The sequence below is a fragment of the Triticum urartu genome, chromosome 3 (genome assembly GCF_003073215.2).
Source record: "Triticum urartu cultivar G1812 chromosome 3, Tu2.1, whole genome shotgun sequence".
NCBI classification, from domain to species: Eukaryota; Viridiplantae; Streptophyta; class Magnoliopsida; order Poales; family Poaceae; genus Triticum; species Triticum urartu.
The window spans coordinates 502,174,310-502,199,157 of NC_053024.1; the positions used below are offsets into that span (position 1 = coordinate 502,174,310).

General features: G+C 45.3%; 1 protein-coding gene across 1 annotated transcript; it reads right to left on the reverse strand.

The window, feature by feature from the left end:
* Positions 1 to 21,431: 21,431 nt before the first annotated feature.
* On the reverse strand, positions 21,432 to 23,951 carry LOC125548558 (GDSL esterase/lipase At5g45670-like). Its single transcript, XM_048712128.1, has 5 exons — positions 23,594 to 23,951; positions 22,792 to 22,916; positions 22,418 to 22,663; positions 22,079 to 22,331; positions 21,432 to 21,989 (listed from the first exon to the last, which is right to left on the reverse strand). The coding sequence occupies exons 1-5, from the start codon at positions 23,835 to 23,837 to the stop codon at positions 21,766 to 21,768; spliced, it is 1,092 nt and encodes a 363-aa protein (XP_048568085.1). The 5' UTR covers positions 23,838 to 23,951; the 3' UTR covers positions 21,432 to 21,765.
* Between the last annotated feature and the right edge of the window lie 897 nt (positions 23,952 to 24,848).

A 24,848-nucleotide genomic window follows, 5' to 3' on the forward strand; every position in this document is an offset into this window, starting at 1 on the left:
TAATAATTCAAGCATACTAACTAAGCAATTATGTCTTCTCAAAATAACATGGCCAAAGAAAGTTATCCCTACAAAATCATATAGTCTGGCTATGCTCTATCTTCACCACACAAAATATTTAAATCATGCACAACCCTGATGACAGGCGAAGCAATTGTTTCATACTTTTGATGTTCTCAAACTTTTTCAATCCTCACGCAATATATGAGCGTGAGCCATGGATATAACACTTTATGTGGAATAGAATGGTGGTTGTGGAGAAGACAAAAAAGGAGAAGATAGTCTCACATCAACTAGGCGTATCAATGGGCAATATGATGTCAACTACATGATCATGCAAGCAATATGACAATGGTGAAGCGTGTCATAATAACGGAACGGTGGAAAGTTGCATGGCAATATATCTCGGAATGGCTATGGAAATGCCATAATAGGTAGGTATGGTGGCTGTTTTGAGGAAGGTATATGGTGGGTTTAAGGTACCGGCGAAAGTTGGGTGATACTAGAGAGGCTAGAAATGGTGGAAGGATGAGAGTGCGTATAATCCATGGACTCAACATTAGTCATAAATAACTCACATACTTATTGCAAAAATCTATTAGTTATCGAAACAAAGTATTACGCGCATGCTCCTAGGGGGATAGATTGGTAGGAAAAGACCATCGCTCGTCCCCGACCGCCACTCATAAGGAAGACAATAAATAAATAAATCATGCTCCGACTTCATCACATAACGGTTCACATACATGCATGCTACGGAATCACAAACTTCAACACAAGTATTCCTCAAATTCACAGCTACTCAACTAGCATGACTCTAATATCACCATCTCCATATCTCAAAACAATTATCAAGTATCAAACTTCTCATAGTATTCCATGCACTTCTTTGAAAGTTTTTATATTATTCCTAAAAGAAAATTTCCATGTTGTTCTAAAGGACTCTCAAAATAATATAAGTGAAGCATGAGAGATCAATTATTTCTATAAAATAAAACCACCGCCGTGCTCTAAAAGATATAAGTGAAGCACTAGAGCAAAAATTATATAGCTCAAAAGATATAAGTGAAGCACATAGAGTATTCTAATAAATTTCAAATCATGTGAGTCTCTCTCAAAAGGTGTGTACAGAAAGGATGATTGTGGTAAACTAAAAATCAAAGACTCAAATCATACAAGATGCTCCAAGCAAAACACATATCATGTGCTGAATAAAAATATAGCTCCAAGTAAAGTTACCGATAGACGATGACGAAAGAGGGGATGCCTTCCGGGGCATCCCCATGCTTAGGCTTTTTGGTGTCCTTGAATTTTACCTTGGGGTGCCATGGGAATCCCCAAGCTTAGGCTCTTTCCACTCCTTGTTCCATAATCCATCAAATCTTTACCCAAAACTTGAAAACTTCACAACACAAAACTCAAAACAGAAAATCTCGTGAGCTCCGTTAGCGAAAGAAAACAAAACACCACTTCAAGGTACTGTAATGAACTCATTATTTATTTATATTGGTGTCAGACCTACTGTATTCCAACTTCTCTATGGTTTATAAACTCTTTTACTAGCCATAGATTCATCAAAATAAGCAAACAACACACGAAAACAGAATCTGTCAAAAACAGAACAGTCTGTAGTAATCTGTAGGTTTCGACCACTTCTGGAACCCGAAAAATTCTAAAATAAATTGCTCGAAGTGAGGAATTTATCTGTTAATCATATGAATAAATAATTAACTAAATATCACTCTCCAAATAAAACTGGCAGCAATTCTTGTGAGCGCTAAAGTTTCTGTTTTTTACATCAAGATCAAAAAGACTTTCCCCAAGTCTTCCCAACGGTTCTACTTGGCACAAACACTAATTAAACACAAAAAAACACAAACAAAACAGAGGCTAGATAAATTATTTATTACTAAACAGGAGAAAAAAATCAAGGAATACAAATAAAATTGGGTTGCCTCCCAACAAGCGCTATCGTTTAACGCCCCTAGCTAGGCATAAAAGCATGGATAGATCTAGGTATTGCCATCTTTGGTAGGCAATCCATAAGTGGTTCTCATAATAAATTATATGGTAATTTAATTTTCTTTCTAGGTAAGTGTTCCATGCTTTTCCTTAACGGAAATTGGAATCTAATATTCCCTTCCTTCATATCAATAATTGCACCAATCGTTCTAAGGAAAGGTCTACCAAGAATAATAGGACATGGAGGATTGCAATCTATATCAAGAAAAATGAAATCTACGGGCACATAGTTCCTATTTGCAACAATAAGAACATCATTAATTCTTCCCATAGGTTTCTTAATAGTGGATTCTGCAAGGTGCAAATTTAAAGAACAATCATCAAAATCACGGAGACCTAGCAAATCACACAAAGTTTTTGAAATCGTGGAAACACTAGAACCCAAATCACACAAAGCATAACACTCACGATCTTTAATTTTAATTTTTATTGTAGGTTCCCACTCATCATAAAGTTTTCTAGGGATAGAAACTTCCAACTCAAGTTTTTATTCATAAGATTGCATCAAAGCATCAACAATATGTTTAGTAAAAGCTTTATTTTGACTATAAGCATGAGGAGAATTTAGCACGGATTGCAACAAGGAAATACAATCTATCAAAGAGAAATTATCATAATTAAATTCCTTGAAATCCAAGGTTCATTGCTATTTAAAGTTTTAACCTTTTCAATCCCACTTTTAACAATTTTTGCATCAAGTTCTAAAAACTCCGAATCATTGGAACGCCTTTTAAATAAAGTTGACTCATATCTAGTCCCATAATTATCAAGATTCATATCGAAAAACAAATATTTAATAGGGGACACATCAATAAATTTTAGATCTTCATACTTATTATCATGAAAACTAGAAGAACACGTTTTCACAAAGCAATCTTTCTTAGCACGCATCCTATGGGTTCTTTCTTTGCACTCATCAATGGAAATTCTCATGGGTTTGAGAGACTCATTGATATAATGCTTAGGTGGAATAGATCTAAGTTTCAAATAATCAACATCAAGAGAAATTCTATCCACGTTCCTAGCCAACTCATCAATCTTAAGCAATTTTCTTCAATCAAAGCATTGAAACTATTTTGCGAAGTAATAAATTCTTTAATACTAGATTCAAAATCATAGGGCATGTTATTATAATTTCCATAAGAATTGTTGTAGGAATTACCATAATTATTAGAGGAATTACTAGGAAACGGCCTAGGATTAAAATTACCTCTATACGTGTTATTACCAAAATTGTTCATACCAACAAAATTCACATCCATAGATTCATTATTATTCTCAATCAAAGTAGTCAAAGGCATATTATTAGGATCATAGGAAACACTCTTATTAGCAAACAATTTCATAAGTTCATCCATCTTTCCACTCAAAACATTAATTTCTTCTATCGCACGAACTTTTTTACTAGTAGATCTTTCAGTGTGCCATTGAGAATAATTAACCATAATATTATCTAGGAGTTTAGTAGATTCTCCTAAAGTGATTTCCATAAAAGTGCCTCTCGCGGCCGAATCTAAAATATTTCTAGAAGAAAAATTCAATCCGGCATAAAAAAATTGTATAATGATCCAAAGATTCAAACCATGTGTAGGGCAATTACGTATCATTAATTTCATCCTCTCCCAAGCTTGTGCAACATGTTCATGATCAAGTTGCTTAAAATTCATAATAATATCATTTCTAACAGAGATGATTTTAGCGGGAGGAAAATACTTAGAGATAAAAGCATCTTTACACTTATTCCATGAATCAATACTATTTTTAGGCAAAGACAAACACCAAGCTTTAGCACGATATCTAAGGGAAAAAGGAAATAGCTTCAATTTAACAATATCATTGTCCACATCTTTCTTCTTTTGCATATCACACAAATCAACAAATCTATTTAGATGGGTAGCGGCATCTTCACTAGGAAGGCCGGCGAATTGATTTTTCATGACAAGATTCAACAAAGCAGCATTAATTTCATAAGATTCAGCAGCAGTAAGAGGAGCAATCGGAGTGCTAAGAAAATCATTGTTGTTGGCATTGGTAAAGTCACACAATTTAGTATTATCTTGAGCCATCGTGACAAACAAACAATCCAACACACAAGAAAACAAGAAACAGGCAAAAGGGCAAATAGAAAAAGAGAAGGGGAACGGAAAAAGAGAGGGTGAATAAAATGCAAGGGTGAAGTGGGGGAGAGGAAAACGAGAGGCAAATGGCAAAATGTAATGCGAGGGATAAGAGTTTGTGATGGGTACTTGGTACGTCTTGACTTGTGCGTAGACTCCGGCAACGGTGCCAGAAATGGCTCGTTGTCGGGAGTCAAATCTTGACTTGACTTGGCGTGAATCTCCCCGGCAACGGCGCCAAAAATCCTTCTTGCTACCTCTTGAGCACTGTGTTGGTTTTCCTTGAAGAGGAAAGGGTGATGCAGTAAAGTAGCGTACGTATTTCCCTCAGTTTTTGAGAACCAAGGTATCAATCCAGTAGGAGATCATGCTCAAGTCACACGCACCTACATGAACAAATAAGAACCTCGCAACCAACGCGATAAAGGGGTTGTCCATCCCTTCGCGGTCACTTACAAGAGTGAGATCTGATAGATATGATAAGATAATATTTTTGATATTTTTTATGATAAAGAGAAATAAAGATGCAAAGTAAAATAAACGGCAATAGAAATAACTAAGTGTTAGAAGATTAATATGATGGAAGATAGACCCGGGGGCCATAGGTTTCACTAGTGGCTTCTCTCAAGAGCATAAGTATTACGGTGGGTAAACGAATTAATATCGAGCAATTGATAGAATTGAGCATAGTTATGAGAATATCTAGGTATGATCATGTATATAGGCATCATGTCCGAGACAAGTAGATCGAAACGCTTCTGCATCTACTACTATTACTCCACACATCGACCGCTATCCAGCATGCACCTAGAGTATTAAGTTCATAAGAACAGAGTAACGCCTTAAGCAAGATGACATCATGTAGAGGGATAAACACATGCAATATGATATAAACCCCATCTTTTTATCCTCAATGGCAACAATACAATACGTGCCTTGCAGCCCCTGCTGTCACTGGGAAAGGACACCGCAAGATTGAACCCAAAGCTAAGCACTTCTCCCATTGCAAGAAAGATCAATCTAGTAGGCCAAACCAAACTGATAATTCGAAGAGACTTGCAAAGATAAACCAATCATACATAAAAGAATTTAGAGAAGAATCAAATATTGTTCATAGATAAACTTGATCATAAAACCACAATTCATCGGATCTCGACAAACACACCGCAAAAGAAGATTACATCGAATAGATCTCCAAGAAGATCGAGGAGAACTTTGTATTGAGATCCAAAGAGAGGGAAGAAACCATCTAGCTAATAACTATGGACCCGAAGGTCTGAAGTAAACTACTCACACATCACCGGAGAGGCCATGGAGTTGATGTAGAGGCCCTCCGTGATCAATGACCCCTCAGGCGGAGCTCCGGAAAAGGCCCTAAGATGGGATCTCTCGGGTACAAAAGGTTGCGACGGTGGAATTAGGTGTTCGTGGTGCTCCTGGATGTTTGGGGGGTACGTGGATATATATAGGAGGAAGAAGTAGGCCGGTGGAGCAACGAGGGGCCCACGAGGGTGGAGGGCGTGCCCAGGGGGGTAGGCGCCCCCCTGCCTCGTGGCCTCCTCGATTGTTTCTTGACGCCCACTCCAAGTCTCCTGGATCACGTTCCCGAAGGTTTCATTCTGTTTGGACTCCGTTTGATATTCCTTTTCTGCGAAACACTGAAATAGGCAAAAAAAACAGCAATTTGGGCTGGGCCTTCGGTTAATAGGTTAGTCCTAAAAATGATATAAAAATGTAAAATAAAGCCCATTAACATCCAAAGTATATAATATAATAGCATGGAGCAATCAAAAATTATAGATACGTTGGAGACGTATCACACAGCCTCGCGTCGGTCGACAGAGCGATGCTTGGGTCGGGACGCCCCGTCGTCCCACTCGCGCGGCATAGTCTGGTGCGACGAGGGAGGAGGGGAGGCCGGGGGAGGGGCGGGCGTCGAGGGAGGCCGGATGAAGAAGGCGACAGGCAGGGGGCGAGGGGGGAGCAAGCAGGGTCGAGGGTGGCGGTGGTGGATGGCACTGAGGCGGAAGGGAGGCCACCCAGAAGCCAGACGGCACGAAACCGGCCCAGGATCAGCTGGCCGGTCCATCGGGCGGGACGGGAGCCCAGGGCAGGGGAGCCGAGGATGGGCTGGGCCGCGGCCCAGGAGGCCATCCGCAGTGCGGCCTAGGAGGCCGACCGTAGGCGAGGCGTGGCCCAACGAGCGGGCAGGCGCCTCGATCCGTAGGGTTTCCCCCCGAGGAGCAAGGCTCGCCGCCGTCGCCGCCACCAGCGACCCGACAGGAAGGGCCAACTACAGCTGATGCCAGGGAATGGATGCGCGGAAGCTCAACGAGGAGGAGCCGAATGACGCAATGAAAGGGCGGAAGGGCGACACACGGACAACCGGAGCTGCGGGAAGCAAATCACGCCGAGCCGCCGGTGGGGCCGGAGACGCCGGGCATCCGCACGTCACCGGACGACGCCACGACGAGCGAGCACGGCCCTGGTCAGAGCGGCCAACCACCCCCCAAGGTCGCGGCCGACGGCGATGAACCCCTCCTGCACGCAAGGTCGCGCCTTGAATCCCACCCGCCCGAGTCGAGCTCGAGGGCGGTGACGGCGTCCGCGGCGGCCGTGAGCCGGCGACCGAACCCCTCACGTGGGGGGCTGAGCCACCGGCCCGGCTGGGCTCAGCGGAGCGACGGGAGGCGGCAGACAGGCGAGAGGGGCGGCTAGCCGGAGAAGACAACGGCTCCTCGTCGGCGAGGTCGGCCCAGTGTACGCGGGGGACGGGGGCAGGGACGGTCAAAGGGAGGGGAGGGACGAGCACGTCGCTAGGCGCCGGCGAGGCGGAAGGGAGCTCGGTCACCGGGGCGACGCCGTAGCCCGAAGAGGCGGCGGAGGCGTCGACCAGCGAGGGCGGGGGCGAATCGGCACGACAGTCGCTAGAGCACGCAGTCGCCATCTTTTACGCTTCGCGGTCTTTCTTTATGCAGTATTAGAGACAGAAAACTAGCAAAGGCTTTAGCAATGAATTTAAACGAAACGTTAATCGGAGCTATGGGGCGGATTTGGCAGATATTATCCGCCCTTTTACATTTCGGGATACGAGAAACAGTGGCATACTAAAGGTGTTTGATGTCCACACTACCAGGCAGAACTCTTGAATAATATGATAAACAAGGTCTTTAATCATTTTCCAAAGCTTTTAAATAAAAGGAGACCGGGAAACCATTTGATCCAAGGACAGTGTTATATTTATAAGAAAAGACAACCTTGTCAATTTCCATTAGAGAAGGGAATCACTAAAGCCAAGTTATTATTATAAGAAACATGTGCTTGTCAATGGACGAAACTTCATAGACCAAGGCCAGGGCCGAGACAGTTTTTATTAAAGATAGGCAAAAGATTTGCCTCAATGAATAATTGAGCAGAAGAAAATTGCCTAGTTAATTAACGGAAAATCAGACCAAAACCGATACAAACCAACCACATGTGGACTACTCACAGAGCATGCAACCCCATAAACACATGATCAACCCGACAAACATACCCAGCATGCAACGACCGCCAACCCCCACACTGCTACATCGCAAAGAAACCTCCAAAGAGAGTATCTCAGCCGAAGACCACGAGCACCACCAAATGCACAGAGCCAAACAGGCCATAAGGACACCCAAGAGACTGATGACCAATGCCTTTCCTGTGGTGCCACCCTTCTTTCTTTTGCTGCTAAGAGCTTACTCCACAATTGTCTTGCCAGATCTAGGGCTAGCCGCCTCCGAACGTCCGAGCAAGGTGTGAAGCTCTATCTGGAAGAGAATCCCATCGACCTTGTCAAGCACAGACACCACCTACCCAACGACCACGTGCGAGTGGGTGACCGCAACGCCAGAACCTCCACGGTGCGACATGATATCATCAACCACAGGAACAACCATAGGAGCAGCGTCCTCATCATCTGCGGTCTGCGGACACCTGGCTAGGCTCCAAAGGAGGTGTAGTGGGCACTCAAGTCACGACTGAGGGCACCATCGAGTCCACCTTCAGATGCTCCATTGATGGCAAAACCGACCCCTCACACATCCTCTGTAACTCAGACATGATCTACAACACCGGAGCCACAACCACGGAAATGGGCTCGCCCATAGAGGTAGGTGGCACAACGGGCGAGGTAGGAAGCATGGGTGGAGTGTCCCTAGCACAAGGGGAGAAGGAACCATAGAGCTCTGCAACCCCTCTCATCCATGGAGTCATCATCGGGGCCAATCATCATAGGAGGGGTCAACGCAACGGAAACAATTGATATTTTCTTGGAACTGTGTGTTTCACAACGAAGCACAATGTTGGATGAACCCTTAATTACAACAGCAAAAACGGAAATTGTAAATATAGCATATACTCCTTAAATCGTCTACTCAATCTCATGAGTGAGTTGTGCCATTTTTTGTTCATCCGCACAAAAGCATGGAAGCAGGAAGCAACATCTACGGGAGGAAGAAAAGGAATGTCTAAGAACCTGATAGCACTAGTAGAAAAAGACCTATTGTCCCGATTCATAAGGCCCATTTGTCCCGGTTTTTGAACCGGGACTAAAGGGTCGTTACTAAAGCATTAGGCCTTTAGTCCCGGTTCTTACACGAACCGGGACAGATGGGCCTCCACGTGGCCGGTGCTGCGAGCCCAGGAAGGGGGGCCTTTGGTCCCAGTTGGTTGCACCAACCGGGACCAAATAGGCATCCACGCGTCAGCAGCTGGTAGGAGCTGAGGTTTTTGTTTTTTTTCTGAAAGGGGGTAGTTTAGGGGGTAATTTAGGGTGTGTTAGCTAGCTAATAGAGAGAAGTGTCCTCTCTTATCTCCGTGCTTGGTTTACCAACGCTACTGCTATGCCTAAACATGGCTTAAATTAAAGTGAAGGCAACATGTGGTGCATGTCGAAAGTAATACTAATCCTAACTTGATCAAGTTTGGATTAGTACTACTTTCGACATGCACCACATGCATGTTACCTTCACTTCAATCCAATCCATGTTCATTTCACCCACTGATATATAATAACTCTTCATGTCCGCATCATGCATCATAATAATAATAAGTCCTACTAATCATCATCATACAACTTCTACTCGTTATTAACAACAAGTCATACGATCATCATCCTCATAGTCATCAAACCAACCCTACTTAATTGTTCTAGGCACATGATCATCAGTATTAGGTAGGACCTAAATACCCTCTTTAAGGTAAAATAGCATAAAACAATATAGACCCTGACTCTTCATTATGGAGAATGGAGATCATCCTGTCTCCAATTCTTGCGCTTCACTTCCTTTTGCTTCCAAGAACCTCCTTATGACTGTCCATACATTTTTACATTCTTTGATTAGCATGTCTCCACTTCTTTTAGAAATCCGATATGGACAGTTGAGATTCGTAGGATGACCTGGTTGTATGTTCAAAATATTAAGGCTATCTTTCTGATACATCAAATGAGGCACACAATCCTCTGGGATTATCTGTTGAAAAACATAGTAATAACTTCATAGTTAGCAAATGATGTACTAGTTTTAGAAGTATGCAAAAGATGCACGGATGTCGTAATAGTAAAAAATCTTACCAGGGTATCTCCATAGTAGTTACCGTGGTTCAACACGTGCACTAGTGGCACGTATTGACCATAATGTTGAGGAGTTTGATTGTAGATATTGTAATTCTCAATATCAGTACAAAATGCGATCAGATGATTTTTCTCCTGATAAGTTAATTCGGAGCCTTCGGTATAGTAGGTTCTATCTACCATCTTCCGCAGATTCTTTGAAGAATGAAAATAAGTTGTCAATGGAAATAAGTTGTCAACTATTTTGAAATGAACAATATAAATTAGCTAATAACTATGTTTGAGAAACTCACATAGTGGTATAATTGGAGGTGTATCAACAAGGACCCAAATGTCCATATTGTCTTGCTCGATTTCAGGATCACCAAGATCCATGGTGACAAGCATATCCTCATGAAAACCATACATCTTGCAAAGTGCTTCCCATTTTTTGCAACCAAAATGGGTTACGCTCTCAGAATTGTACAACTTTACTTCAAAATCCACACCATGATGGGTCCGTAGGTGAATTTTCTTTGTTTCAAAACTTTCATGGTTTTCAAAACCCATCCTCTCCAAGACATACGTCTTGCATGGCATGGGATAAGTTAGTCGAATTGTAGAATATGAAAATTACACGTTGAAATAGTTGAAGTCGTGCTTAATTATGAAAAAAACACTTGTCGTCGTTGCATACCGTTTCAACATCGAAGGTCTCCTCCAGCTTAATACTGAAGCGCCGATCTTCGTCCAGGCGAGGCCTGTCGCACAGACCTCGGTCGTCGTGGCACCAATCGCACTCCCCTGGGAGACTTTCGTCGTCTGAGTATGACATTTCTTATGTTCATAATTCAAATATTAAACTTATAATTAAATATATGTACTAAAAAACCTAAAATCAAATGCATACGCCTTGCATAGTGCTCTGCAATTTTAGCATTCAAAGTAGGAGTACTTTTCCAATTTGCATGCATTCAATTATAAGAAAAACTAGATCATCTCTTGCGCCCGTACATCGTTGAATATTATCACTAATACACCTCGAATACTATCATACATATAGTATCGCTAATACAGCTAGCTAGAACCGTAGTGCCCGACGGGTATCGGCGCGGGCGGTGGACACCCAAAGAGAAGGAACCATCACAGGATCATAGCTCCAGTGAGATCCCTGAAGAACCTGCCAGATATTGCCGAACCTGCCCTCCAACGCAACCATGTAGCGACGGACGTGCTCATCCTCCTCGCTGACATGGTGACGTACCACCTTCGCGGTGTCCGGAAGCCTCGGCACCGTCACTGGCCCACGCGACCGCCACCAAACAAGGATCGGGTCAACGACGGGCTGGCTCCTCATCAACTTACGCCCCCGGAAGGTAGCACCTTCCAATACCATCCCGGCGGAGCCCAGTCCCGGACATGGCCCCTCTGATCAAGCAGGCCTCCTCCGCCGAGTCGACGACAAGGATGCGGGATAGGCATCGTTGACGTCGATGCAGGAATAATTGCTTGAACTAAAAAAAACTAGTTCTATTAATTTTCTTGCTAAAAATAAACAACTTCTATATATAGTAAAATAAAGTAGTTTTATTAAATCAACTAGTACAACTACTAAGCACTTACTATAAATAAAATGAAGTAGTACTTACTAAAAATAAACTAGTTTAACTAGTTCTATTATTTTTCTAACTAATTATATTAAACACTTTCTAAGTAGTACTTACTAAAAGTTATCGGGGAGGGGGGGTATATCGACAACGACATACCCGATAAGAAATAAGAAGAGGAAGAAGAAGAAGAAGAAGAAGAAGAAGAAGAAGAAGAAGAAAAAGAGGAGAAGAAAAAAGGAATAGAGGAGGGAGATCGAAGAAAAAAAAAGAAGAAGAAAAAGAGAAGAAGAAGAAAGGAATAGAGGAGAAGAAGAAGAAATAGAATAATATATTATTCTATTTCTTCTTATTCTCCTCTATTCCTTTCTTCTTCTTCTCTTTTATATTATTCTATTTCTTCTTCTTCTCCTCTATTCATTTCTTCTTCTCCTCTTTTCTTTTACTTCTTTTTCATCTTCTTCTTCCTCTCCTCTTCTTCTTCTTCTTCTTCTTCTTCTTCTTCTTTTCATTTTTCCTCTCCTGCTTTTTCTTCTAAATATGAACATATACATAAATGACTTTGATTATACACAATTTTCCTATACATACACAATATAAACATATACATAAATTGACAAAGAAAATTCTGTGAACAAAAAAAACATAAAAATTCTATGAACAAAATTACAACAGAAAAAATCATAAAAATTCTATGAAAAAAATTACAATAGAAAAAATCAACAAAATTCTATGAACAAAATTACAACAGAAAAAAATCATAAAAACTCTATGAAAAAAATTGACATATTCTTTGCATATGAACATACAAACATTAGCATATTCAACAATAATATCTAAACTACACATCTAAATTAACTACACATCTAAAATACACATCTAAATTAACTACACATCTAAACTTAACTAGGAAAATGCATATATGCAGAGGGAGCCGGGCGACGAGGAGAATGAGCTCACTGCAGGGGGCGGCGACGAGGAGGCAGGGCACCGGGACGGCGACGATGAGGCAGGGCACGATGACGGTGACGGTGGGGTAGGGGCGTGCGGCGACGGGTGACGAGGCGGCATGGCCGGTGGCGTCGGGGCAGGGGTGGCGCGGGACGGCGACGACGTTGGGGCGGCGCGGGACGGCGTCGGAGGCAGGGCGACGACGGCGACGACGAGGCAGAGGGCAGGCAGCCTGGCGGCATCGTCGCGCGGGGAAGACGAACTGGATGAAAATTTTCGCGACTGCTGCTTATATAGACGAAGCATTGGTCCCGGTTCATGACAAAAACCAGGACCAATGACGCCCTTTAGTCCCCGTTGTTGCCTCCAACCGGGACCAAAGGTCTCTTTTCAGCAGCCCAAAGGGTGGGAAGCAGAGGCCTTTGGTCCCGGTTGGTGGCACGAATCGGGACCAATGCCACCCTTTGGGCACCAACCGGAATCAATGCCCACCTTTAGTCCTGATTCGTGCCACCAACCGGGACCAATGTCCTGCGCGTGCCAAAGCTACGGTGCGGTGGGATGTTTAGTCCCACCTCGCTAGCCGAGGAGCGGCAGTACCTGTTTATAAGCCTTGCCCCGCCATCTACATTGAGCTCCTCTGAACTGCAGGCCTATGGGCCTAATCTCGCACTGCTATGCCTGTGGGCCTGCTGGGCGTTCTGCGGGCATTAATCCTTTTTATTTTCTTTTTTGCTTTATTTATTTTATTTTGTTTCTACTTACAACAAAATACTTACTGTTGCTATTTTTATTTATTTTATTAAGGTTTATTTATTTTATTTTATTATAGTTTATTTTATTTTATTTTATTTTGTCTTATTTTCTTTCTACTTATTTATTTCATAAAAGTTTATTTTATTTTTTATTTCGTTTCTACCTATTTATTTTATTTTGTTTTATTTTGTTTCTACTTATTTATTTCATAAAAGTTTATTTTATTTTTTATTTCGTTTCTACCTATTTATTTTATTTTGTTTTATTTTGTTTCTACTTATTTATTTCATAAAAGTTTATTTTATTTTATTTTGTTTATACTTATTTCTTTTATTTTATTTTTTGCCTTTTGTATTTATTTTATTAAAATTCTTTTTGCTTTTAATGTTTTGAACAGTAAATACTATGATAATTTTAGTTGCATAAATTCTATATAATCTTAGTTTCAATAATACTAGAGATTTATAAAATGCAACATTCAAAGCATTTCAATAGGCATTTCAACAAAACATTCAAATCATTTTGACAAAACGGACAATCTGTTTCGAGATATCAGGGTTTCATACGAAAACTCGTCTGTTACAACAGGCATTTCAAATGAACTAGGAAAAAGTTGAAAATTGGTATGGTATCATCATAATAGTTATGGAGAGAAAGTCTTCACTTTTTCTTCGGTTGTGTCATTTGCTTATTGCGCCGTAACCATGGATAATCTTCATCATTATCAGGATGCTTGGGTCAGCCTTGACTTTAAAGGGAGAAATTTCATGAAACTTTTCATAATCTTCGGACATGTCTGTCTTGCCCTCCACTCCCACGATGTCCCTTTTTCCTGAAAGAACTATGTGGCGCTTTGGCTCATCATATGGTGTATTCGCTTCCTTATCTTTTTTTTCTCAGTTTGGTAGACATGTCCTTCACATAGATAACTTGTGCCACATCATTGGCTAGGACGAACGATTCGTCAGTGTACCCAAGATTGTTCAGATCCATTATTTTCATTCCGTACCATGGGTCTACCTGTACCCCGCCTCCTGACAGATTGACACATTTGCACTTAAACAAAGGGACCTTAAAATCATGTCCGTAGTCAAGTTCCCATATGTCCACTATGTAACCATAATATGTGTCCTTTCCCCTCTCGGTTGCTGCATCAAAGCGGACACCGCTGTTTTGGTTAGTGTGGGCGATCATGTAAAATGTATTCCCATTTATCTCGTATCCTTTGTAAGTCAATACAGTCGAAGATGGTCCCTTGGACAATGAGTACAGCTCATCACAAACAGTGTTGTCACCTCTGAGACGTGTTTCCAACCAACTACTGAAAGTCCTGATGTGTTCACATGTGATCCAGTCATCACACTGCTCCGGGTGTTTGGAGCGCAGACTGTTCTTGTGTTCATCGACATACGGGGTCACCAAGGTAGAGTTCTGTAGGACTATGTAGTGTGCTTGAGACCAAGAATGCCCGTCCCTGCATATTATTAAGTCCCCTACAAGCGTGCCTTTTCCAGTCATTCTCCCCTCATAACGTGATTTAGGGAGACCTATCTTCTTAAGGCCAGGAATGAAGTCAACACAAAACCCAATGACATCCTCTATTTGATGGCCCATGGAGATGCTTCCTTCTGGCCTAGCGCGGTTACAAACATATTTCTTTAGGACTCCCATGAACCTCTCAAAGGGGAACATATTGTGTAGAAATACGAGCCTTAGAATGACAATCTCGTCGACTAGATGAACTAGGACGTGCGTCATGATATTGAAGAAGGATGGTGGGAACACCAGCTCAAAACTGATAAGACATTGCGCCACATCACTCCTTAGCCTTGGTATGATTTCTGGATCGATCACCTTCTGAGAGATTGCATTGAGGAATGCACATAGCTTCACAATGGCTAATCGGACATTTTCTAGTAGAAGCCCCCCCTCAATGCAACCGGAAGCAGTTGCATCATAATCACGTGGCAGTCATGAGACTTAGGTTCTCGAACTTTTTCTCTGGCATATTTATTATTCCCTTTATATTCGACGAGAAGCCAGTCGGGACCTTCATACTGAGCAGGCATTCAAAGAAGATTTCCTTCTCTTCTTTGGTAATAGCATAGCTGGCAGGACCTTCATACTGCTTTGGAAGCATGCCGTCTTTTTCGTGCAAACATTGCAGGTCCTTCCGTGCCTCAGGTGTATCTTTTGTCTTCCCATACACGCCCAAGAATCCTAGCAGGTTCACGCAAAGGTTCTTCGTCACGTGCATCACGTCCATTGAAGAGCGGACCTCTAGGACTTTCCAGTAGGGTAGGTCCCAAAATATAGATTTCTTCTTCCACATGGGTGCGCGTCCCTCATCGTCATTCATAACAGCTAGTCCGCCGGGACCCTTTCCAAAGTTTACATGTAAATCATTGACCATAGCAAGTACATGATCACCGGTACGCATGGCGGGCTTCTTCCGGTGATCTGCCTCGTCTTTTAAATGCTTGCCTTTCTTTCGACATTGATGGTTGGTCGAAAGAAATCGACGATGGCCCAGGTACACATTTTTTCTGCATTTTTCTAGGTATATACTTTCGGTGTCAGCTAAACAATGCGTGCATGCGTGGTATCCCTTGTTTGTCCGTCCTGAAAGGTTACTGAGAGCGGGCCAATCGTTGATGGTTACAAACAGCAACGCGTGCAGGTTAAAATCCTCCTGTTTGTGCTCATCCCACACATGTACACCGTTTCCATTCCACAGCTGTAAAAGTTCTTCAACTAATGGCCTTACACTACTAGGAAAAGGGCTACTAATGGCGCACCAGTTTTGCCTACTAATGGCGCATCACTGGTGCGCCATTAGTATCACGCCACTAGTATTTTTTTACTAATGGCGCACCACTGGTGCGCCATTAGTATCTGGTATACTAATGGCGCACCACTGGTGCGCCATTAGTATAGGCCACGGTGCGCCATTAGTATAGGCCACTGGTGCGCCATTAGTATAGGCCACGGTGCGCCATTAGTATTTTTGAATTTTGAAGGCGGGAAAATAGTAGTGGCGCACCGTCTAACCCCCACCGTGCGCCATTGCTATTTTTGAATTTTGAATTTGGATCTGGATCGTGATTTTTTTGCCCATTTTTTGCTAGTTTTTTGCTCGTTTTTTGGCACGATATTATTTTAAATTTTGTTCCTGTTTTTGGATCTTGTACGTTCTTTTGCCGGAGAGGAGTTCGCCGGAGAGGAGGAGGAGGAGGTCACCGGAGAGGCGCTCGCCTACATCGCCGGAGAGGAGGAGGAGGTCGCCGAAGAGGAGTTCACGAAGCATCGGAGAGGAGGAAGGAGAAACCATGAGGGAATGGGAGGAGATGAGGGAGGAGGAGCTCACCGGAGAGGAGGGAGGAGAAACCGTGAGGGGAGGGGAGGGGAGGAGAGGAGAGGAGGGAGGAGGAGGTCCTCGGAGAGGAGGAGGTCGCCAGAGAGGAGGAGGAGGTCGCCGGAGAGGAGGAGGAGGAGGTCGCCGGAGAGGAGGAGGGTAGTATGGTGGAGGAGAGAAGGGAAGATGGAGTGGAGGAGAGGAGGAGATGGAGTGGAGGAGAGGAGGAGATGGAGTGGAGGAGAGGTGGAGTGGAGGAGGTGCGTCCAGCCATATATACGACATAGTAATGGCGCACCGTGGGCAGGTGCGCCATTACTAACTTTTTTTTTATTTTTTGATTTATTTTGAATTTTGAAGGCGGGAAGATACTAATGGCGCACCATGGGCAGGTGCGCCATTAGTATAGGCCACTGGTGCGCCATTAGTATAGGCCACGGTGCGCCATTAGTATTTTTGAATTTTGAAGGCGGGAAAATAGTAGTGGCGCACCGTCTAACCCCCACCGTGCGCCATTGCTATTTTTGAATTTTGAATTTGGATCTGGATCGTGATTTTTTTGCCCATTTTTTGCTAGTTTTTTGCTCGTTTTTTGGCACGATATTATTTTAAATTTTGTTCCTGTTTTTGGATCTTGTACGTTCTTTTGCCGGAGAGGAGTTCGCCGGAGAGGAGGAGGAGGAGGTCACCGGAGAGGCGCTCGCCTACATCGCCGGAGAGGAGGAGGAGGTCGCCGAAGAGGAGTTCACGAAGCATCGGAGAGGAGGAAGGAGAAACCATGAGGGAATGGGAGGAGATGAGGGAGGAGGAGCTCACCGGAGAGGAGGGAGGAGAAACCGTGAGGGGAGGGGAGGGGAGGAGAGGAGAGGAGGGAGGAGGAGGTCCTCGGAGAGGAGGAGGTCGCCAGAGAGGAGGAGGAGGTCGCCGGAGAGGAGGAGGAGGAGGTCGCCGGAGAGGAGGAGGGTAGTATGGTGGAGGAGAGAAGGGAAGATGGAGTGGAGGAGAGGAGGAGATGGAGTGGAGGAGAGGAGGAGATGGAGTGGAGGAGAGGTGGAGTGGAGGAGGTGCGTCCAGCCATATATACGACATAGTAATGGCGCACCGTGGGCAGGTGCGCCATTACTAACTTTTTTTTTATTTTTTGATTTATTTTGAATTTTGAAGGCGGGAAGATACTAATGGCGCACCATGGGCAGGTGCGCCATTAGTATAGGCCACTGGTGCGCCATTAGTATAGGCCACGGTGCGCCATTAGTATTTTTGATTTTTGAAGGCGGGAAAATAGTAGTGGCGCACCGTCTAACCCCCACCGTGCGCCATTGCTATTTTTGAATTTTGAATTTGGATCTGGATCGTGATTTTTTTGCCCATTTTTTGCTAGTTTTTTGCTCGTTTTTTGGCACGATATTATTTTAAATTTTGTTCCTGTTTTTGGATCTTGTACGTTCTTTTGCCGGAGAGGAGTTCGCCGGAGAGGAGGAGGAGGAGGTCACCGGAGAGGCGCTCGCCTACATCGCCGGAGAGGAGGAGGAGGTCGCCGAAGAGGAGTTCACGAAGCATCGGAGAGGAGGAAGGAGAAACCATGAGGGAATGGGAGGAGATGAGGGAGGAGGAGCTCACCGGAGAGGAGGGAGGAGAAACCGTGAGGGGAGGGGAGGGGAGGAGAGGAGAGGAGGGAGGAGGAGGTCCTCGGAGAGGAGGAGGTCGCCAGAGAGGAGGAGGAGGTCGCCGGAGAGGAGGAGGAGGAGGTCGCCGGAGAGGAGGAGGGTAGTATGGTGGAGGAGAGAAGGGAAGATGGAGTGGAGGAGAGGAGGAGATGGAGTGGAGGAGAGGAGGAGATGGAGTGGAGGAGAGGTGGAGTGGAGGAGGTGCGTCCAGCCATATATACGACATAGTAATGGCGCACCGTGGGCAGGTGCGCCATTACTAACTTTTTTTTTATTTTTTGATTTATTTTGAATTTTGAAGGCGGGAAGATACTAATGGCGCACCATGGGCAGGTGCGCCATTAGTAACTTTTTTTATTTTTTTAACTTATTTTGAATTTTGAAGGCAGGAAGATACTAACGGCGCACCATGGGCAGGTGCGCCATTAGTAACTTTTTTTTTATTTTTTTGACTTATTTTGAATTTTGAAGGCGGGAAGATACTAATGACGCACCATGGGCAGGTGCGCCATTAGTAATTTTTTTGACTTATTTTGAATTTTGAATGCGGGAAGATACTAATGGCGCACCATGAGCAAGTGCGCCATTAGTAAGTTTTTTTTTATTTTTTTGACTTATTTTGAATTTTGAAGGCGGGAAGATACTAATGGCGCATCATGGGCAGGTGCGCCATTAGTAAGTTTGAATTTTTTTGACTCTCCATATCTTAAAAGCCCCGTATCTTTTTTCTGTTAGGTTTTTAAGGATTTTGAAAATGTTTAACGGGGTTTCCCCAGTTAAATTCGGATGTAACTTTTCGAGTAGATGATTTTTCATATAAAAAACCTTTTCATCCGAGTTCGTACGCAAAAGTTATGCCCATTTTTACAAATTCTCGAGAGATTTTGCAAAAAAGTCGAAAATTCATATTTATAAATTTTGCTAACAACTAGACCACATATCACATGGGAATCTTATTTTCTTTTATTTTTTTTGACATTTCTATCATTTTCTTTTATTTTTTTGAAACTGAAAAGGCGGTCCCAGAGGGCATTCGGGCGAATGTTTGGGCCAAGTTACTAATGGCGCACCGTGGCATGGTGCGCCATTACTAGTTCACTAGTTCAACTAGTAATGACGCACCACTCCCACGGTGCGCCATTAGTAGTTTTGAAAAAATAAAAAAAATTACTAATGGCGCACCGTGGACGTGGTGCGCCATTAGTATTTGCACACTAATGGCGCATCAACACATGGTGCGCCTTTAGTATATAGTAATGGCGCACCACATGTCTGGTGCGCCATTAGTGTTAATTCCATCTATAGCCCTTTTCCTAATAGTGTTAGGTACACATCAATGTCATTGCCGGGTTGCTTAGGACCTTGGATGAGAACTAGCATCATAATGAACTTCCGCTTCATGCACATCCAAGGAGGAAGGTTATACATACATAGAGTCATGGGCCAGGTGCTGTGATTGCTGCTCTGCCCCCCGAAAGGATTAATGCAATTCGCGCTTAAACCAAACCATACGTTCCTTGGGTCAGCAGCAAACTCAGCCCAGTACTTTCTCTCGATTTTTCTCCACTGCGACCCATCAGCGGGTGCTCTCAACTTTCCGTCTTTCTTACGACCCTCTCTGTGCCATCGCATCAACTTGGCATGCTCTTCGTTTCTGAATAGACGTTTCAACTGTGGTATTATAGGAGCATACCACATCACCTTCGTAGGAACCCTCTTCCTGGGGGGCTCGCCATCAACATCATCAGGAATCTCATCTGATCTTATACCGCAATGCACCGCATACCGGGCATGCGTTCAAATCCTCGTACGCACCGTGGTAGAGGATGCAGTCATTAGGGTATGCATGTATCTTCTGCACCTCCAATCCTAAAAGGCATACGACCTTCTTTGCTACGTACGTACTGTCGGGCAATTCGTTATCCTTTGGAAGCTTCTTCTTCAATATTTTCAGTAACTTCTCAAATCCTTTGTCAGGCATAGCATTCTCTGCCTTCCACTGCAGCAATTCCAGTACGGTACCGAGCTTTGTGTTGCCATCTTCGCAATTGGGGTACAACCCTTTTTTGTGATCCTCTAACATGCGATCGAACTTCAGCTTCTCCTTTTGACATGCGATCGAACCCTTGCATCGACAATGACCCGGCGGAGATCATCATCATCGGGCACATCGTCTGGTTCCTCTTAATCTTCAGCAGCTTCCCCCATTGCAGCATCACCATATTCAGGGGGCACATAGTTGTCATCGTCCTCTTCTTCTTCGCTGTCTTCCATTATAACCCCTGTTTCTCCGTGTCTCGTCCAAACATTATAGTGTGGCATGAAACCCTTATAAAGAAGGTGGGTGTGAACGATTTTCCGGTCAGAGTAAGACTTCGTATTCCCACAATTAGGGCATGGACAACACATAAAACCATTCTGCTTGTTTGCTCGGCCACTTTGAGAAAATTATGCAGGCCCTTATTGTACTCGGAGGTGTGTCTGTCACCGTACATCCATTGCCGGTTCATCTGCGTGCATTATATATAATTATGTGTGTCAAAAGTAAAAAAATTAGACAAGTATCTATCTAAAGTAAGATTTTTTTTTCTTTCAGAAAGAAGATAAGAACAAGAGGCTCACCACGGTGGTGCCAGCGACGAGATCAGCGCGGGCGATCGACGGCGGTGAAGATGGGGACGGGGCGTGACGGACCGCTAAACCTAGACAAATCTTGGAAAAAAAAATGAAGTTCGGAGGTCGAGCTTCGAGAGGAGAAAACTTAACTAACGTGGCTCATGCATTTCATCGAACACCTCATGTGCATAGTAGGTGAGCTAGAGCACCCAAATGCCCTTCCCTCGCCGGCCAAAAAAACAAAGCAGTGTGGACTGCTCTGCTCGCCGGCGAAGGGGTATATATAGGAAACTCATTTGTCCCTGTTCGTGGCTGGAACCGGGACTAAAGGCCCCCCTTCTGTCCCGGTTCTAGTCACGAACCGGGATCAATGGCTGTGGGCCAGGAGCGAGGCCCATTGGTCCCGGTTCTTGTCTAGAACTAGGATAAATGGGTCCACATAAACCGGGACAAATGCCTCCCGAGGCCCGGCCGGGTCCCTGGGCGCACGAATCAGGACGTATGCCCCCCATGAGTTCCGGTTCTTGACTGAACCGACACTAATGGGCTTGGCACGTTTGAACCAAAGCCCTGTTTTCTATTAGTGTGTACTTGTGGGAGAAGTTACGTACGAAGGCTAATCTCGTGCGGATCCTCAGGAGCATATCAGACGTTCATCTCGCATCATATCCAACGGCCATCGACTAGTCTGGTATGATGCGAATCATCAGAAGTCCTTTTCCGTAAAAAAAAACGCACACACACAAACACGCACGCTCTTCATACAGAAACAATGATAATTTTCTTGGAACTGTGCTGTTTCACATCGAAGCACAATGATGGATGAATCCTTAATCACAATAACAAAACCGGAAAGTGTAACTATAGCATATACTACTCCTTACAAGTACTCGTACGTACGTTGTTCAGATGCACACATACATACATCTTGCTTGTCGCATGCAGTGCACTGAAGTAACAAAACACTCGACTTTCATTCCCACGGACCACTCCACACACCACAGCAAAATATAGCCAGCATATAGGTTCTGATGCTGATAATTCATGCGACCCGTATAACTTCTTTTTCTCTTTGGAGAAGGAGGTTGTTGCATAACTAGAGCCGCGCGAGCGTCTGCAGGTCGACGGGGTGGACGTCGGAGGGCTGGGCGGCGCTGTAGGCCCGCCTCCCGACGAGGATGTTGGCGGCCTCTGTGGGGTGGAAGGCGTCCCAGAAGAGGTACTCGTTCCGGTTGGCGCACGGCGTCTGGAAGGGCAGGCACGTCACCTGCCCGTTGTTCCTCCCCACCCCGCAGCACCCCTTGGTCAGCTCCGTCAGGCCTGCATCCACCACACCCCTCCATTTCTCTCAGCTTCAGACTACTCTCGGTAGTACAAACGTGCAGCTCGGTTACCAGATTCTTCCTTACCGTTGGCCCCCGGCAACCTGATGATGTCCTGGAAGATCCCGTAGGCGTTGATGTAGGTGAAGTGCGCCCCCGGCAGCGTGTTGAACTGGTCCACCAGCTCCACCAGCTTCCGGTTGAAGATCTCGATGGCGCCGTTGATCCGCGCCACGCAGGTGACCCCGTCGGAGCTCTGCTGCGCCAGCTCGTTCGGGCTGCACCCCACCTGCCCCACCCCCATCAGCGCCACCTTCCTCGCCCCGTTGTTGTACAGGATCTGCAAGCACGTACGTATACACAGCGTCAGCCAACAGCCATGCATGCATGCGTTCTCTGCACAACACTACTCGATCGTGTACGTGCCCTGAGCTGCTGCGTGTACTGGCTGACGAGCACGTCGGCGTACTGCTCCGGGGTGTACTGCCGGCTGGTGGCGTAGACGGCGGGCATGAAGTAGTTGTTGAGGTAGTCGTTGCTGCCCATGCCCACCGTGAAGATGCACTGGCTCAGGTGGTTCGCCGCGGAGTCCTCGTCCCCCAGGATGCTCACCAGCTGCTGCACCGCCGCCTGGTAGTTCTGGAGTTGCCCGCCGAAGCTTATGCGCTGTCCCTGCGTACCATGTTTGGCAGTGTTCGTGCAACGTTAATTAGCTAGGCCACGTTATTTCATCAAGAGGATCATATATATCACGTTTCTTCTGCGAAAAAAAAAGTAAAAAAAAGTTTGTGAGTACGTGCCAGTTGCTGGCCGGTCTCGTCCCTGATTCCGGCGGCGGCGGAGGCAAAGTTGACGCCGGAGAGGAGTTGATCATTGTTTGCTCCCGCGTACGCTGGGATGTAGTCGTCGAAGCCCAGAAGCCGAGCTGAAAACAGCAGAAAATTTATTAAACGTGCGGGTGCTAATCCGAACTTGTGTTCTTTTCTCTCTTTCTTTTGATGATGCATGCATGGAATGGAAGTAGACCTAGACAGGGTGAACATCTACATCACTAAACTTATTTAGTCACTAGTTCGTTAGGACGCCAGACAAAATCGACATGGATATGCAGGTGAACTTCATAACCAACGATTTATTAGTCTTTAACGAATTGCCACACGGGCTACACGCATGAGTACAGATGCGCAATGGCCTCCTTTAGCCTTGATGATTCCAGCGATCACCTGGCTCCAGGCACAGTCACGGGGTGCTGCTTAACTGGGTTGAGCCTCGCAGCTGCATCGTCCGTCCGCGCGCTCCTTCACTAAAATCGTGGCCGCCCGTGCGCGTCATGGATGTTTTCCCTTTTTTAGACTACCAACCTAGCTAGCATACGGAGACATCGTCATCACCGCAAGTGAAGGACTGAAGGGGTCTCGGGTTGACCACAAGTAAACACCTCGTACATTCAGCCGATCTGTGCAGTCTTAACTCGACTAGGAAATCACATGCATATTGATCGATCGAGCTAAAAGGATCCTTCATCTGATAAGCTGCTTTACTTTACAGGAGCTAAACACGGGGAAAGAAAAGAAAAGAAAAGAGATGAGAGCGGGATCTTACAGATGGCGTCGACGGTGGTGAGGCCGTTGCTGAAGCGCCCGGTGGCTCCGCCCGGGAAGTCGATGCCGTAGGGCGGGTAGTTGGCCCGCGCCAGCGACGCGATGTCGTTGTTGTTCCCGTTGTCCACCAGCGAGTCCCCGAACACGAAGTAGCACGGCACCTGCGGATCGCCGCGCGCGCTCCGCCCGGACGCGGCGGCCACCAGAAGCACCACCAGCAGCAGCCACGGCGAGACACGCTCCATTCCTCGCCGCCGCTGTAGCTAGCTAGCTAGCTGCTTAGCTTGGAAGGTTCGAGGCCGGCCGGCGGCGGACGGGCTGGGTAGGTGGGCGGAGGAAATGCGTGATCGACGACCGGAAGAGACCGGCACATTCGAGCCGTATTTATAGGGCAGCTGGTTGATGGTGGCTAGAGCTAGATCATGTAATGGCCGGGGGGGCGCTCGATCTGGAGCGGACGGTCGCTGTAGCGCTGCAGTGGAGACGCTCCGGAAGTCGTCCGGATCGGGCTACCTCTGCATGTGCGTCGTGCATGCATGGTTGGAGCAGTCACGGTTGGGTCGCCGTGGGGCCGTATTGATTGAGCACCACGCGTCGTGGTGCCGCGCCGGCGGCATGCCTGGTGCAGTGTGCAATGCAAGGACTGTGAGATGGCCGGGGGATTTGCAGGTCGCACCGTAACACAGACACAGTGCCGGCTCGTGTCTTTCACGTCAGGCCTGGGCTCAGGATGTCGGCCGGCGTCATTCGTCGTTTTCGTACTATTCAGGAGGACAGCATGCACCCATAGATTGGTGCAAGTGGTAACTGGTGTCTTTTTGACAGTTTTGCTAGTACATGAATGATGCACCCGTAAATGGTGACAAAGTAGTAGGAGTAGATAGTATGCATGTTTGTTCAGGGCGCTTGGCTTAATTTGATACGTGTTCGTTCGAAAATTCAATGAATGATGTGTCAATGTGTCATTACGGGTGTTGATGTGAGGGGACTCGAGTTCGAGTATACGTGCATTGCGGTTTCAGAAGAAAAAAAAGTTGCATATCAGCCTTTGCAGCATGGGAGCTTCGAGTCACATGCGCGTGCCTTCATACCCATATATCTATATTAACTTGCATCGACCACATCAGCGGCCTGAATCTAGGCCACCATGTGTCTATGTCCCGCCCCCCACCAAGGTCAGAAAACAAAACGCGTTACAGCATTGATGATTCGAGATATTTCGTGGTTGCTGCAGATTATTGACACGATGTGATAGA

Bases quoted from the DNA above. Each gene is read 5' to 3' on its own strand.
- LOC125548558 (XM_048712128.1), bottom strand. From the start codon at position 23,837: ATGGAGCGTGTCTCGCCGTGGCTGCTGCTGGTGGTGCTTCTGGTGGCC. The intron at 22,664-22,791 runs GCACGTACTCAC...CATGGTACGCAG, and splicing joins ACGAGACCGGCCAGCAACTG to GGACAGCGCATAAGCTTCGG. The intron at 22,332-22,417 runs GCACGTACACGA...ACGTGCTTGCAG, and splicing joins AGTACACGCAGCAGCTCAGG to ATCCTGTACAACAACGGGGC.